The sequence below is a fragment of the Siphateles boraxobius genome, unplaced genomic scaffold (genome assembly GCF_051911475.1).
Source record: "Siphateles boraxobius isolate OS27281-9 unplaced genomic scaffold, OSU_SipBor_1 5, whole genome shotgun sequence".
NCBI classification, from domain to species: domain Eukaryota; kingdom Metazoa; phylum Chordata; class Actinopteri; order Cypriniformes; family Leuciscidae; genus Siphateles; species Siphateles boraxobius.
The window spans coordinates 2,991,333-3,007,365 of NW_027509141.1; the positions used below are offsets into that span (position 1 = coordinate 2,991,333).

The 16,033-nt window shown below is 39.9% G+C and overlaps 1 protein-coding gene across 4 annotated transcripts in view; it reads right to left on the reverse strand.

Moving 5' to 3' along the window:
- The window catches only part of lrp1aa (low density lipoprotein receptor-related protein 1Aa), a 264,759-nt gene that overhangs the window by 124,087 nt on the left and 124,639 nt on the right, over window positions 1-16,033 (reverse strand). For 2 of the 4 annotated variants that reach the window (XM_077204508.1, XM_077204507.1), the window contains exons 21-29: window positions 14,507-14,689; window positions 12,845-13,042; window positions 10,227-10,472; window positions 9,084-9,281; window positions 8,706-8,913; window positions 7,459-7,623; window positions 6,355-6,599; window positions 2,673-2,804; window positions 714-941 (exon numbers count right to left, since the gene is read on the reverse strand). In XM_077204508.1, the coding sequence (XP_077060623.1) occupies window positions 714-941; window positions 2,673-2,804; window positions 6,355-6,599; window positions 7,459-7,623; window positions 8,706-8,913; window positions 9,084-9,281; window positions 10,227-10,472; window positions 12,845-13,042; window positions 14,507-14,689 (1,803 nt within the window). The remainder of the gene's footprint in view (window positions 1-713; window positions 942-2,672; window positions 2,805-6,354; window positions 6,600-7,458; window positions 7,624-8,705; window positions 8,914-9,083; window positions 9,282-10,226; window positions 10,473-12,844; window positions 13,043-14,506; window positions 14,690-16,033) is intronic. The other 2 variants (XM_077204510.1, XM_077204509.1) reach the window with 1 other exon arrangement.

The following is a 16,033-nucleotide window of genomic DNA, read 5'->3' on the forward strand; positions in this document are numbered from 1 at the left end:
TCAATGGTTGATCCCATTTCAGTCGGCGTCGACTACGTCCGACGTTATCGACTGAAAGGGAACGTCCTGGTTGCGTATGCAACCCACCGTTCCCTGAAGGAGGGAACGGAGGACGTAGTCCCCTTGCCACTACCGCTGGACCACCGCTGACCCCGGGTTACTCTCGGCTCCTCAGCGAAAAGCAACTAGTGCGTGCATCCACTTCCGTATTTATACCCGCGCCGCGGGGGCGGAGTGTGTGATGCGAATCACGCACGCCAATTACATTGGCTCGTTCAATAGTACTCGAAGAAGACAGGCTCTCTAGCGAGATCCCATTTCAGTCGGCGTCGACTACGTCCTCCGTTCCCTCCTTCAGGGAACGGTGGGTTGCATACGCAACCAGGACGATTCTCTCAATGGGGTAGTTCAGCCAAAAATGTACGTTAAGTGTTATTCTAACAACCTTCATTTATTTGAATTTCTGTTTTCAATGAGTCTGTATAAAGTCATAATAACATTTTTATAATTCTCATATCAAGTATCTGCTTTGGCATTTAAAATTGTGAAATTTATATAGTCTAGCAATATCTAGTAAATTCATCCACTAGCAAAAGAAATTCCCATATTATACCAACTTAGTCAAAGAGAAGAAATAAAACTAGTTTTAGCAGTTATTTTCTGCTGTACATGTGCATCTGCTTTTATTCCAGTCAAGTTGATGAATGTTGTACCTGCAGACACCACTGTCTCTATTCCTGTGCCGTTGATGAAGGCCCTCTTGATGGTCTGAGTCCGAACATCCGACCAATAGATGCGCTTCTCCAGAGCGTCGTAATCCACAACCGTGACGTTGTCGATGTCAGGGACGGTGAAGGAGATGATGTAGTTGTAGTATGGATTATAGATGTCCACTCCTCTTATCTCAATCTGACGAGCGTACAGTAGGAACTGACGCGACTCTGGAAGAGAGACAGAGACATCTGTCATGACTGGAGACAAAAAGGGAGACAAATGGAACCAGACAAAAGGTCACTGGAATAAAAATTCCCCAAGGAAATTAATTTAAATGCGAAGATCCATTCACATTTACAAGTACCGTTCTGTTGAGTTTACCGAAATTTCCCTCAACCCTAAAAAAACCCTGTGAAAAATCCATACAGAAACTTCCTTCATATTAACACAGTACATTCTTAGGGTGTGGTTGGAGTCTATATGGGACAGCAGAGAAAAACGGACTCTCTTGAAACTGCATATTTAAAGAAAAGTTCAATGTTCAAGAGAAATTTATTCTGACACGTATATGCGCAATAGACTTCGCCTGTAAGTCTATTTTCTTCAATAATCAACAGTAGGTCAGGCTGCATGAGAGAGATGCCAAGATAGCAATCGTTCAGCCAAAGCAACAAAAGAAAAAAACATTTTTCACCAAAAATTTAAATTTTGTCATCATTAACTCACGGTCATGTTGTTCTAAACCCATATGACTTTCTTAATTTTATAAATCATAGAATACGATATTTCACCATTTAAAGGGGCATTCGGCAACTATTTCAACTTAATAAAACCGTTTAGAAATCATTTGAAAGTTTAATAACCAGTTCCAGTGAGAATGGTGACTTTCCTCGCTCCCCCCAACGTTCCCAGGCGGAAAAGCAACCTTGCAACATGAGGATTAACGTCCCGGTAAGTTGGAAATAGGAAGTCTCGTGAGAAGCGAGAATGAGCGAGAAACACAAACTGCTTTACGGCAATTCAACATAAACACACACGCCGCCCTCAATGTGTGTGATGTATTACCCACCTCGTAGACAAACTCCACACGATAAAGTTGGCCGGCTCCGATAATAACAAACGCACATGAGCAGCGGTAGAAAGGGGGAGGAGGGGCCGCAAGTGAGTTTTCTTACGATAGTGTTGTGAAATATACGCATCACAGCTGTAGGGGGAGCTCTCTGAGAAAACATGCGACAACAACAGTGAAAATCAGCGAAGAAATAGCTAGAGTTGCCGAATGTCCCTTTAAACAAATATTAGGCTTTATTAAAAAAATGAACAAATGTATTAAATTATTATCTTACTCTTCTACATACTATATAATGAAAGTGAATGGTGACTGGAGCAAAATCACCATAAAAGTTCCATAAACCTGCCATATAAAGTTGACCTATGGTATAAAATAGATTTAAAGATTCTAAATATAGCAAGCAAGTTTGTATGAATTAACTTTATACTGCTTTATAATGCTTTCCATGCTATTTTTGGAGCTCCACTCCCATTTCACTTTTATTGTATGGAAAAGAGCAGCATGAACATTCTGCAAAGTATATGGATAACACATTATTTTGATTGTCCACTTGACTACTAACTATAAGTAACTTTGCAACTACATGTCAACTAGCAGTTATTAGAGTATTAGTAGACTGTCTGCTTAATATCTGATAATACTTTATTTTTAAGCTCCTCAGCAGACATTCTACTGATTATACGTAACTTTGCAACTACATTTCAAATTATTCTACTAACCCGAACCTAACAGTCTACTAATACACTAATGAGAGTTACAGAAGCTGACACGTAATGAAAGTGAGTTGACAAACTGACGAGACTCAGCACAGATTCTGTCAGGAGGTAAATGAATCTGAAGAAGATAACCGGCCTGTTGTGCCGCTGGCTCGAGCTCTAGTTCGTACCGTAGCAGGTGTGGTTGTCTTCACTCAGTCTCATGAGGTGAGGACAGGCGCAGGAGAACGTCTGATTATAGTTGATCAAGCACAGGTGAGAACATGGACCCAAACCACCGTTAGCAGCACACGGGTTCGGCGCTGGAGAGAGAGATAAAGAGGAGGTGAAGTATTGAGCTTTATTGTGTCATTGCCACATTCAAATTTATGGCCAAGAAACCAAACCAGCTGAGACACTGATGACAGACTGATATGTCTGATACTGACCAATGTTTGACTATCTGAATCTGCGCATACTTGGCTGATTTAAGATATATATATATATATATATATTGAGAGAGAGAGAAAGAGAGAGAGAGAGAGAGAGAGAGAGAGAGAGAGAGAGAGAGAGAGACAGAGAGAGAGAGAGAGAAAGAGAGAGAGAGAGAGAACAGAGAAGACAGAGAAATCAGATAGAGGAACTTCTGAAAGCATGTCTAAACCAATTTATCCCCTCTATCTGCTCCCATAAGACATGAATAAACAGATGTCTGTCTCTATAAGATGAAGTCAGTGAGCTAAACTATTATGACAAGTTTATTCACAAGCTGCATTATTAAGCGCCAAACACCATCAACATGTGTGTCCATCAAGTCGACTGGCCCTTCCCTCAATTTTACCCACAGTCCTAAAGTCTACACAATAACTAATCAAACAATTAAAAGTAGACTTCACAAGAAAACTTGAAAGAATTAAATGATCTGTGATGTCCAGACAACAAGCCTCTTTTAAAAGCTCAAAATGAATCTCCATGTTGAATATTGGGGAATCTGGAATTAACTGTGATTGAGGAGATAAATGCCACAAAGCAGGGCTCGCAAAATTTAAAAATCGCTGGTAGCCCTTCGGCCAGGCACTCTTCAGATTTTGGTAGCCCGAAATGAATTTTACTAGCCCAAATAAAAAGACAATTTTTGATGTAGAAAATTGATTAGGAGTCACAACATCAATCAAAAACTTTTTAAAAACACAAATATCACAATTGGATATAAAATAATCAAATTAGAATCATCAATACAAATATGCATCTGGTTCTAACTGAACTGAAATTTGTGTGACCAGTGTGGAACATGAATCAGTCTGTGGCTCAGCCCCCAATGAGGGTATGATTAAAAAAGTTAACACTTTAGTTTAGCGTCTAATGCTTACTATTAACTAGTTTCATTAACATGCAGATGGCAGGGTTTTATAATTTCTGAGGTCCCGGATGTGAGGTAGGCTAGTTAGGGGGGTTCGAGATAATTTTTATTTCTCTGATCTACATATCCCAAAAAATTGGATAACAATAACTTTAAAAACATGTCATGCAGCTGATTATTTTTCTCTCCTTATGCCAGTGAAGAAAGTAAACATAGGGTCAACTGATAGGTTGATGTATGAATCATTTTCTCAGACGCGTTAATTTACTGAAAGCTACTAGGAAAGCTAGGTAGCCTAACTAAGTTTATTAAATGCATTCACAATATATACACATTCATTATTGATCTTATTCCTAACACAGGGCCGTAGACAGGGCTTTATACTCAAAGCGGTCCTAAATTTAAGGTTGTCAGGGGGTTCGAATTTTTTATTTCTCTGATATGTGCATTTCAAGACATTTGAAGGCCAAAAAAGGATAAGAAATAGTTTTGAAACCATGTCAGTGGCAGTAGATTATTTGTCAATACCTGCTCTCTCCTCATCTCCATCACTCTCTCTTTTTCTCTGTCTCCTCATTTTGCCCTGGTCTCTTACCCTCCTAAAAATGAACTTTTTTAATTTACTGAAGGCTACAAATTGTATTATATTAATTCTCAACATGTACACATTCATTATTAATCTTGTGCCTAACATGATGCAAACGGCTTTAATGTTTCTTGTCACCTCACAATGACAGTACTAAACTAATTATTACATTAGGCCAACATGAATCACGTTACATAAGCCTATTTTCAGTATATTAGTTTGCCTGATTATTTTTGTCATTTGTTTAACATTTATGACCTAAAAAAACTGTCAAATATGAAATGTTTAGTTCAGCTACTTACATCTTATCTCGCACTTGACGACCATAAACTGAAGCGGCAGTCACTCTGGTAAAATTCGCGCTCAGCAGCTTCTGTGAACATATAGCCCGCCTATTTGATAGGTCATCTTTGATTTGATTGGTCATCTCAAATATTCTGACATTGACGAGCACTGACAGACCAATGAGGCTAATATGAACACACACACACACACACACCCTGTCCTCTTTTCTGACGTGCACTCTGCTCGCGCGCCGCTGCGGATTGAAGATGAACGCGCTGAATCTGATTATAACAAGACTGAAGCGAGCACGAATTTGTGTAGCTTACACTTAATCACACATTTTTAGGGGGGCGAGGCAGAAGTTTAGGGGAATTTGATTACACTATTTCAGATAGCCCGTCATGCAGGCCGGTTATGCATTTTGGTAGCCCGACTTGAAAACACAATAGCCCCGGGACGTCGGGCTAGCGATTTAGCGAACCCTACTACAAAGTGATCAAATGAATCTTCATTATTATTAATGATACTTCATTAATAAGCATGCCAAAAAAAAAAGGAATTGCTGAGAAAACTTCAGAGCAACCTCATGTCATGTTGAAATTGTTCATTCACTGATTCACTCATTTAGCCAATAAATTAATCAAAGCAACTACAGATTTCTTGTTCAAAAAATTTTCAATTAGTAACACAATAAATTAATCTATCATTTTTGGCAGACATCAATATACAGTATATAGTTTTATAGGACACTTAATATGTTAAATGAACTGTGTTTGACTAATTGAGACAAGATTTTGGGGAATTTTGTTGGTGTAAAGCCAGGAGTGTCCAATCCTGCTCCTGGAGGGCCACTGTCCTGCAGAGTTCAGTTCAGCCCCAATCAAACACATCTGAACCTGCGAATCAAGGTCTTACTAGGCATAATAGACACTTCCAGGCAGGAGTGTTGAGGAGAGTTGGAGCTAAACTCAGCAGGACCTCCAGGACCGAGTTTGGACACCCCTGGTATAAAGGCTTGTTCACACCAAGAACAATAACTGTAAAGATAACTATAATGATAACAATATTAGCCTCCACACCAACGGGCGATATAGTTCTGTTTATAATATGTAGTTTTGTCATCTGCCACTTTAAATACTTTTTAAAGTCTTTCAAGTGGATTCTGATTGGTTGTATGTTGTTCATCAGCTGGGGAAAAAGAAAATCACTTCGAAAGTGATTACAACAGTATTATTCCTCTGTGGTAAACCCCAAACCAGTTAAATGCAAACCCTACCCTACAGACAATTTCATTGGTCAACTTGATCATCCAGTCACCTGTCAATGAATTTGACTTCATGTATTCAATTTCTCAGAGCTTAGAAAATAACAAACAATGTGATTGACATGACATGACTTCCATGAAAAAAATCCCACTATTAGAATTTTGGAACCCTTTAGAATCAAGCATTTCAAATCAGCTCTTCATGGAAAGTTTCCATGGTGGTAGAGTGATGGAATTAGATTGTTACACCATGGTACTTGTGACATATACCACTGTGACATTTGACATATACACGTGACATATACCACTGCTTTGAAACTGCTTTGAAGTTAGTTATATTGATATAGGAGTAACTTTGAAATAAAGTTTGAAGATTACCTTGCGGTTGTCTAGATGGGTGGTAGACCTGCAGGTCAAAAGGTTGCGTGTTTGTTCTCTGAACCACAGTGACATTGTTTCCTGTCCATTTGTTGGCTTTGGCCAGTGTGTTTGTGCGCCAGTCTGTCCAGTAAACCTCTCCGCCGTACATCGTCACAGCAAACGGATGCGAGAGATACTCGTGTCCTCTGAGCACCTCGATCAGTCCTGACCCGTCATACTTGGCTGAATAGATCGCATCCGATCTGAGACATAAATAAACAATTTCTATGGTCATTAATGCATTATTAAGCGACAAACACCATCAACATGTGTGTCCATCAAGCCAACTGCCCCTTCCCTCAATTTGACTCACAGTCTTAAAGTTTACACAATAACTAATCAAACTATTAAAATTAGACTTCACAAGAAAACTTGAACGAATGAAATGATCTGTGATGACCAGACAACAAGCTACTTTTAAAAGCTCAAAATTAATCTCCATGTTGAATATTGGGGTATCTGGAATCAACTGTGCTGAAATCATTAATTTCTGATAGGAAGCACAAAATAAGAACCAGCTAATTAGGGTTGTCGGGATCACTAGAGGCTTCCAGGAGCAGGATTGGATACCACTGGTTTAGGGATAGGGAAAGGGTCAGGGCCACTCTTTAGACCTTATTAAATACACCTGAACCAGTCAATTAAGGTTGCCGGGATCACTAGAGACTTCCCGGAAGGTGTGTTGGAGCTAATCTCTGCAGGAAAGTTGCCTTCCAGGAGCAGGATTGGATACCCCTGGGCTATGGATTGGGAAAGGGTCAGGGCACTTAGTTTGTTCTAGGACCAACTTCCATTGATCCAGGAGCATGACCTACTGTACTCTATGTGTGAAAATGTGCAAAATACAGCAGTACCCATAAAAGCACATCTTTGTTCCTTATTTAGTTCATACTAGTACCTTAAAGGAAGGCACTACTTCTAAAATATACCTTTTAAGGCTAGAAAAGATACAAAGTTGTCCTTTTAAGGATACAGTGACAAGCTGTTGTACCTTTCTAAAGATACAATTTAAATTTAAAATCCAGAGAGAGTACGGGTTTAGTACATCCCATTAAACATTACCTGGCATCTATCCACAGAATGCGGCGCTCCAGGTAGTCCACAGTCAGTCCGTTGGGCCATCCTCCACTGCCCGTCTCCTTGTGGATGGTGCGTCTGCCATGTCCACTCATGGACGCAGCCTCTATCCTGGGCATGCTGGCGTCCCAGTCTGTCCAGAATAGGATTCTACAGAATCAGAGCACAGATGAGGGCTTTTTCTATACTGCTTACAAAAGTTTACTTAGTCTCAAAAATGAAAAGCGGGAGAATTCTTTATGGAGCTGGCTTTTACTATATGGAAAAGAGCACAGTGAACATAATTCAAAAATTGTCTAGTATTTGGAACAACATAAGGTTAAGTGAATTATTTTTCAGACTTTGGATGAACCAGTGGTTCTCACTTCAAGGCACCCCATTCTCAAGACAATATTCGAAGGTAATTTTGGTACTTCTGTTCATATGACAAAGCTGCTTCTTTTCAAACTTTTATTTACAGAAAGTAGGAGTGGCAATATATTAAAATGGTTAAATAAAAAAAATCATAAATTCATTAAAATAATTAAAATACATTTTTCCAATAACTGAATGGTCTTTAGTAATTACGCTTTTTATTTTAAAAGATTTTTTAAAATTTACATTACTTTTCAGAACTTGTTTAAATCCTCTCATACATACATGTTTTCCAAGACGCTTGATTGCTAGACTGAATAAAAGATGAGCAAAGCTGGATATATAAACTGGCAGTAATGATTTTATTTAAAAAAATTAAAAACAACTGAACTCAAACATGAACAGAACAACCAGTATACTTTGATGACACCGGATAATGAACTGAAAGAAGAAAAACAGCTTAAATACACAAAACAAACCATTGCAATCAACAAAACAAGCCACAGGTGTAGAACTTACTTAATCAATGAGAAACAATAGAAACAAACTGAACACAGGAAACTGAACAAAAACATGTGTCAAATCCACCCCAAACAGATAGACATACAGATTATCCCTTACAGAATCCTGATTCATAAATTAAAATGATAGTTGTTAAAGAAACAAATTAAAATAAGAATCAAAATGCCAGCTAGCTTACATCTTAATGTTTAGCTGTTTTAGATTATGTTTGTCTTATTTAAATAATTTTATCCCATGCTAATTTATAATATGTCTAAGTACTATAGTATAAATAATACTAAAACTGCTTACGATGCACATGCTACACTGAAGGGGCTCAACACAAGTTTAAGAAGTGGTAATGATGGATTGCTTACCCCTCTCTAGGGTCCAGAGCAATGGCTCGCGGATGCTCCACATCTCCAGCTAGTAGAGTGGTGCGCATCGTACCGTCAAGTTTGGCCACCTCAATCTGATCTAGGTTACTCTCCACCCAGTAGATGTTTCCAGCGATCCAGTCTACAGCCAGACCCTCAGGAGTAGCTAATCCATACTGGATCACCACATCAAAACTTGTCAGTGCTGCTGTGTGTGAAATAAAAATGGAAGGAAAGAGAGAGGAACAGGGACAATATGTACAAGGAAACATGCTAATCATAGAAGAGGTGTATTCAGACCACTGTATATATGAACTGTTCTGCAATTTTATGAATTTTTGTAACTACTGGTTTTAAAAAGTGCTATAGTTAACTTACCACCATTCTCTGACAGCTTCCCACGGTAAATTTTGTCCTCCACAACATCAGTCCAATAGAGCGAGCTCTCGTTGAGGTGGAAGTCGAGAGCGATGGTGTTCCTCAGGCCTGGCACTAACACGCTGAACTCTCCTTTGTGTAGATCAATCCGTCGGATCTCATGACGGTTGGAGAAGATGATGAAGGGTTTAAATGGATCTGAAAAAAAGAAACAATGAACTCACTGAAAGAATGCCATAAAACGCACGATTCGCTAAAGTTAGGCATTGGACTGGATAAATACTCTGACATTTTTAACATGTCTGTAAAATTACGTGAGATTGGCAATCACATACATGTCTGTGACATTTTCCTCTGTTTATCTCAATTATTTTTTATTTCTCAAAGGAATGTGAAATACGTCCAGCAATACATAATTCATCATTTGATTAGCTAAGTGGGCTGCTATGGCACTTCCTGTCAAAGTAAATCTTCTCCCCTCTTATGGCATTTACATTCTTTCATTACAAAAATAAACCACCAATAATGATGCCAAACAGTTCCCCGCCATTTTCAGCATGCTTTCTGTCACACACCGACTCTTAAACTAAAACTTACATTTTTTAGGATGTACTGTCAAAAGCATTTCATTCAGAAAATATTTCATTAGCTTTGTATTGCCATTTTTAAATGACAAAACAAAGACGTTTTCTAAGGACAAAACACAACACACAACAAAACACAAAAGAAAACACAACACAACAAAACAAAACGCCACAACAAAACAAAGCACAACACAAAAAACAAAAATACAAAGCAAAACAAAATACATTTATTCAAATGGCTTACAATCATAAATCTATTCCCTTAGTTAAATTTTTATATTATTATATTTTATATATGCATGTAATTTTTTTATATATGTATGCTTATTGTGTATTTAAAACACATTCAGTTTATTAGTACTATTACAGAAATCTTAACCGATTTAAATATATGAGTGATAAGTAAGCACCACATTAAGTTTATTAGTTTATGTAAAAAAATCCATAACCAAAATGGATGGAAAATTTATATACTATTCAAATATTAAAATCTTAAATTTAGGCCTTAATATTTTTGGAGTTTATGTATCTTAGTAGGATTGAACAGAGCGAATCTCACCTGTGCTCCTGCAGCTCTCCATGTCGGGTTCGAGGGCCCAGCCATCATAACAGGAGCACTTCACATTGAACTTGTCCTGTTCACAGCGCTGGCTGCACTTCAGGTGTTTGGCACAGAAGCCCTGGATCTGACACGTCTTGTTGTCGGTGCCCAGTTCCATGCCAAGTGGGCACGAGCACAGAATGCCCTCGCCCGGGGCCACTGTACAGTTATGACTGCAGCGACCATTGTCCAGAGAACACAGGTCTAAACCAAAAGAAACAATACAGTTAGACAGTAACAACAAAGGAAGGGGACAGGGGAAGAAAACACAATATGGGATTGTTACATTACATCGTTACTGATGTATTCAATATAGACTGAAATCATTTAAAAGCCTTGCCATTAATATTGTAATGTATGGAATTACACAATAAAATACAGAAATACACATTCAATGCTATAGTTTCAGTGATGATGTACATTTATAAAAGACAGATGTTCTATGATTGTTTTTTTTTACTTGCAGTATACTTACCATTAAAGGTGCAATGTGTAAAAAATTTGAGTATCTATTAACAGAAATGCAATATGACATCAATAACTATGTGTTCAGTGGTGTATAAAGAACGTACTTAATAAACCGTAATGTTTTTATTACCTTAGAATGAGGCATTTATATCTACATAGGCGCGGGAATCCCCTTCTATGAAGGTCGACAAATTGTGACGTCATGTTTCTACCGTGGCCGACAGCGAACACACAGCGTTACAGAGCGCGTTTCGTCACTACCTTGAAAGAGAAGCCGCAGAAAGCTAGAAGCTATCCATAAACACCGTGACTAGTGACTTTTCCCTTGTCAGTGGTGTAAAATATGTAGTTGGATGGTTTCATGTAACTTAATTCTTCTCCCTCGCTGTGTTATGGCTTTGATATGTGGGGTTAAATATACTGGCTACGTTCGTGAGACAGCTGATTAACACTCTTGTCATTGACCGTAAAACAGTTAAGTTACAGGAATCACCAACCCATCGATCTTGCAAGCATTTTAAGTCAATCGAGTTTCCAAAATCAGAGAAAAAAAGCCTATTGTGTGTAGTAAATGGTGTCTAGGGGATGCGGAGGCGCGCCCGCTGTTACAATCACGTTATTTTTGCCGCACGCACCTTTGGGCTCATGCGGACGCGTCCAGTATAAACCAGGCTTAACGCTTTAAAAAGCTCAGGCTTAACGCTTTAACCAGCTCAGGCACAGTAACAGCTCATATTAGCCAGCTAAACTTTTACTACCCTGTTAGAAAAAATATATAGTTGCATAGTTTCATGTGGTTCTTCTCCCTCGCTGTATTATAAGTTTGCTATGTGGGGAGAAATGTGCTGGTTACGTTCGTGAGACAATCAACTAATTAATATTATTATATTACGTATTAAGACCCTTGATCCACACCGTACTATGGCTTTGTAAACTTTATCCATGATGTGGTTTATAATATAACTGTGGTACAGAAACGTGGTTTACTCTGGCTATTCTCTGCCGTCTCAGACGACGATGTTTGTCCCGTTTGAGACACGGTAGCTTCTTCGAAAGGGAGGGGTGAGCAGTGGGCTGAGCCCTTAGTGTAAACTCGCAACCGAACCGCTAGATGTCGCTAAAAGTCACACACTGCACCTTTAATACATTTATTACGGTAACACTTTACAATAAGGTCTCATTTGTTAATGCATTATTTAAAGCAGCACTATGTAGTTTTTTTAGCTTAACTGAACAGCTTCAGAGTTATTGTAATGGTTATATGACTCTTTTCGGGTTGAATGGTGGTCGTCTCGCCCCCCTCTGGTGCCTGTGAGTGGAAAAACCGCACTTGCAACTTTGGGCCGGCGGACCGGCCTCAGCGTCAGGAAGTATCGCGTGTTTCAGCTCTCGCGATGTAAACAAATTGCTTTACGGCACTGCACACAAAAAGGTAACGAGAATCTGACAGCGAGAGGAACCGGACCAGAGTTCCACTCGCTCAGGCTTTCACTGTTAAAGTTGATTCCTGCGATTATCATGAGAACAGTTGTCAATATCTCACATAATTATCAGGACATAAAGCCTACACGTTGTAAATAGTGTAAATGAGCGGAATTTGCAAACTATTATGATAAATTGCAATAATCATCTCTAACTACATCATAATAATGGACATTGTTATGAAATAATGCGACGTACATGATGTAACTTTATTGATGTCATCTGGCATTAAGGCTCAGGTTAGCCTAACGCGGTAGGGTACTTTATTATTATAAAGTGCAGAGGCCGTGAGTGCAGATCATAGACTGTCACGCTCTGCGTGAGTTACGACAGTAACGTTAAATACAAGTACTCTACAGCAACTCTAGGGGTCACTGTTTGACAAAAACGGAAATCCTGCATAGTGCCGCTTTAACATGAACTAAAAATGAGCAATATGTTCTTACAGCATTTATAAACCTTTGTTAATGTTAGTTTTGGAAATTTTTATATGCAATTCATATACATACATACACATACTTAAATTATGGCCTAAATAAGGCAATAGAGTTGTGCTCCAGATTGCTCCAGATGCATTTGTTTTGCACTCAGTGAACATCATCTCATGTAACAGCGATGAATCTTACCACAGAGTTTTTCATCTGAGCTGTCAGGACAGTCGTCTTTGCCATCACAGAGTTTCTCGGCAGGCAGACAAATGCTGGTGTCATTAGCACACACGTGATGGGAGAGTTTACACACCAGTTCCTCACAGTTATCTTCATCTGAGTTATCTTCACAGTCACTGTCACCGTCACACACCCAAGCCTTACTGATACACCGCGCTACACAAAACACACACAAAATATATTTTTGTTAACATGTTAACCGAGGAAAACTACAGTGAAGTAACTGTGATGGATTTTTTAATTAATCATAACTAATATTTATTTTGCAGGAACAACATTAACATGCTTTTGAATCTTAATGTTCCCCTTTAGTCGAAAACGCTAGGCTTTGAGTGTGTGAGTGTATAAATAACAAATAGGGGAAATTAAACTAGACAGATGTCTAGGGTTCAAAACTTGTGATTATGAAGTAATCAAGAAAACAGAGTTTACTTCCACCTAGTAACAGAAGAGTTTCATTATGAAGAACCAATCAAATTGTAGGGAAATTATGTAATGTTTCATGTAATTTTTGCCATGCTCCTAGTCTATAATAACTGTCGTATTCTTTTTGCTGGTGAGATTCTCTCTGAAATTTGTCTGAGATCCTTCGGCCGTGATTAAAGCTTTTTCTTGGGGGATTCTCTGATAATTGCTCGAGAACCTTCAGCTGTGATTAAAGCAAATTCGATGGCATTGTCTGAAGTGTGTCGGTTATTATTGCCTAGCAGCAAGTTAGTTAGGGGAACAAGTTAGGGATTGCGAACTCGGCCGACGTCGACTGTAGACGACACCCAGAGAAACTAACGTCGACTGTAGACAAGACCCAGAGAAACTAACGTTGATTGTAGACGACACCCAAAGAAACTAACGTCGACTATAGACGTTCGGGGATGTCGATTGTAGACGAGACTCAGAGAAACTAACGTCGATTGTAGACAGGACCCAGCTAAACTTAGGTCAGGTGCGTAGGAGAAAAATCTACCACATTACTTAATGACCTTGTGACCCAGTGAACAGGGAATTCTGGGAATTACCTTTTCTTGGCTCCACTTTATATTAAGTGTCTTAACATAAAATATAAATTTGATTCAAGGCACTTATTTAGTAAGTATATGTTTATGATGTACTTATATATTTTCTTTAAATCCTGCATGTAATAACATGAGTACATAATTAATTTCTGTTTAAATATACGTATAAAACAATGTTGAACCCACCACTTTACCCACACTTAAACCTACCCATACAACCAAACCTTTCACTAACCATACACCTCAATAGCAGCACATGTTCTGCAATACAATATGAACACAATAAGTACATTGAATCTAACATTTTATTTTTATTTCACTACATAAAGAGATGGAACATGAACCTCTGGATGCAATTTTGAGTGATGACTCAAATGATTTGGTCGATTTGATTTGAGTTTCATTATTGACTCAACTCATGTTACTTAGCATTTTTCTCTGTATACATTACCAAGTCTGAGATGATTATGACCCATTCCCTGGTAAACGCACTGTCTACTCATGCATCACTAAATCTCAAGATAATACTGAATCAGTTTACTGATTGGTCTGAGAACATCAGACCATTAAATTTAGAAAAAATCATCTATATTTTCTGCATCATTACCAGAGTCCCTGCAGCCAAACTTCACTGCTGGATCACACATGTGCGTTACACCCTCGCAGTTCTTCTCATCGCTCAGATCCATGCAGTCAGTGTCTCCATCACACCGCCAGCGGAGGGGAATACACAACCCGTCCACACGACACTGGAACTCATCAGTGTGACAGCCACCGGGAGGTCGGGTTGCTGTCGGGAGGAAAAAGAGGAATTAAACAGAGAGTGCATAGCAATGTCCAAACAAATATACTTTTATTTGTGAAAAAACGTTTCTAAACAATCTATAGTTTCATCAGTTTCAAACTGCTCGTTAAAAGGTTACACTCTGTAAAAAAAATCTTAGACAGGGTAGCTTATCCTGAAAACGTCTTGGTTACGTATGTAACCTTCATTCCCTGAGTAGGGAACCGAGACGTTACGTCGGATGACAACGAATGGGGTTTCGCTTAGAACACCTATCGACTTTGAGTATTACAAAACGAGCCAATGGCAAAGAAATGCCATGGGTCTGCGGAATTTGCATAGCATAACTCCGCCCCACCTCGTGGGTATAAAAGGAGGAAGCCGGCAACATGCAGATATGTTTCTTCGCTGAGGAGCCATGACTGAGCTCAGGAGATCCCCGCGGTACAGCGGAAAGTGGCAAGCAGACGTAACGTCTCCGTTCCCTACTCAGGGAACAAGGGTTACATACGTAACCGAGACGTTCCCTTTCGTTGTCACTCCGAGTTATGTTAGAGAATACTTAGAGAATACACATATGACCCGGAGGGATGCATATGGAGAACACTGGGGTGTCCAGCCGCAGGTGGAATATTTCAACCCCAGGGGTGGCAAGGTGGCTTGCCAAGGGAAAGACACATGCTCAGAGAGGCTTACAGTGGAAATACACATGTGGGGGTCGCTCAGAGGAGGGACCATGCACACGGGAGGCACCTAGCCGACGCGCAGGCAATAGACACTGGCGCCGACGTCAGGAGTGCTGGAGGAGCTCAGGGCTTTCGGAGAAGCTCACCTGAGGAGAAATCGCACGTATCCAGTCCGTGGAGTGGAATGGCGAGCAAGCGAAGACACCTGAGCGGGTCCAGTACTAGCCTGTTGAAGCGAGTACATGAGAGGACACTGGCTCCACTCGGAGATTGTAGAATCTGGGAATGTGTTAGGTGTCGCCCAGCCTGCAGCTCTGCAGATGTCTGTTAGCGAGGCGCCATGCGCTAGAGCCCAAGAGGACGCCACACTCCGGGTGGAGTGGGCAGTCACACCAAGGGGGCACGGTCGACCTTGCTGCTGGTATGCCAAAGCAATGGCGTCCACTATCCAGTGAGACAACCTTTGCTTGGAGAGAGCCTTTCCTTTCAGCTTCCCACCATAACAGACAAAGAGCTGGTCTGAGGTCCTGAAACACTGCGTTCTGTCTACATAGGCGCGGAGAGCGCGTACTGGACAGAGCAATGCCAACGCTGGGTCTGCCTCCTCCAGGGGCAGCGCTTGCAGGTTCACCACCTGGTCCCGGAAGGGAGTGGGTGAAACCTT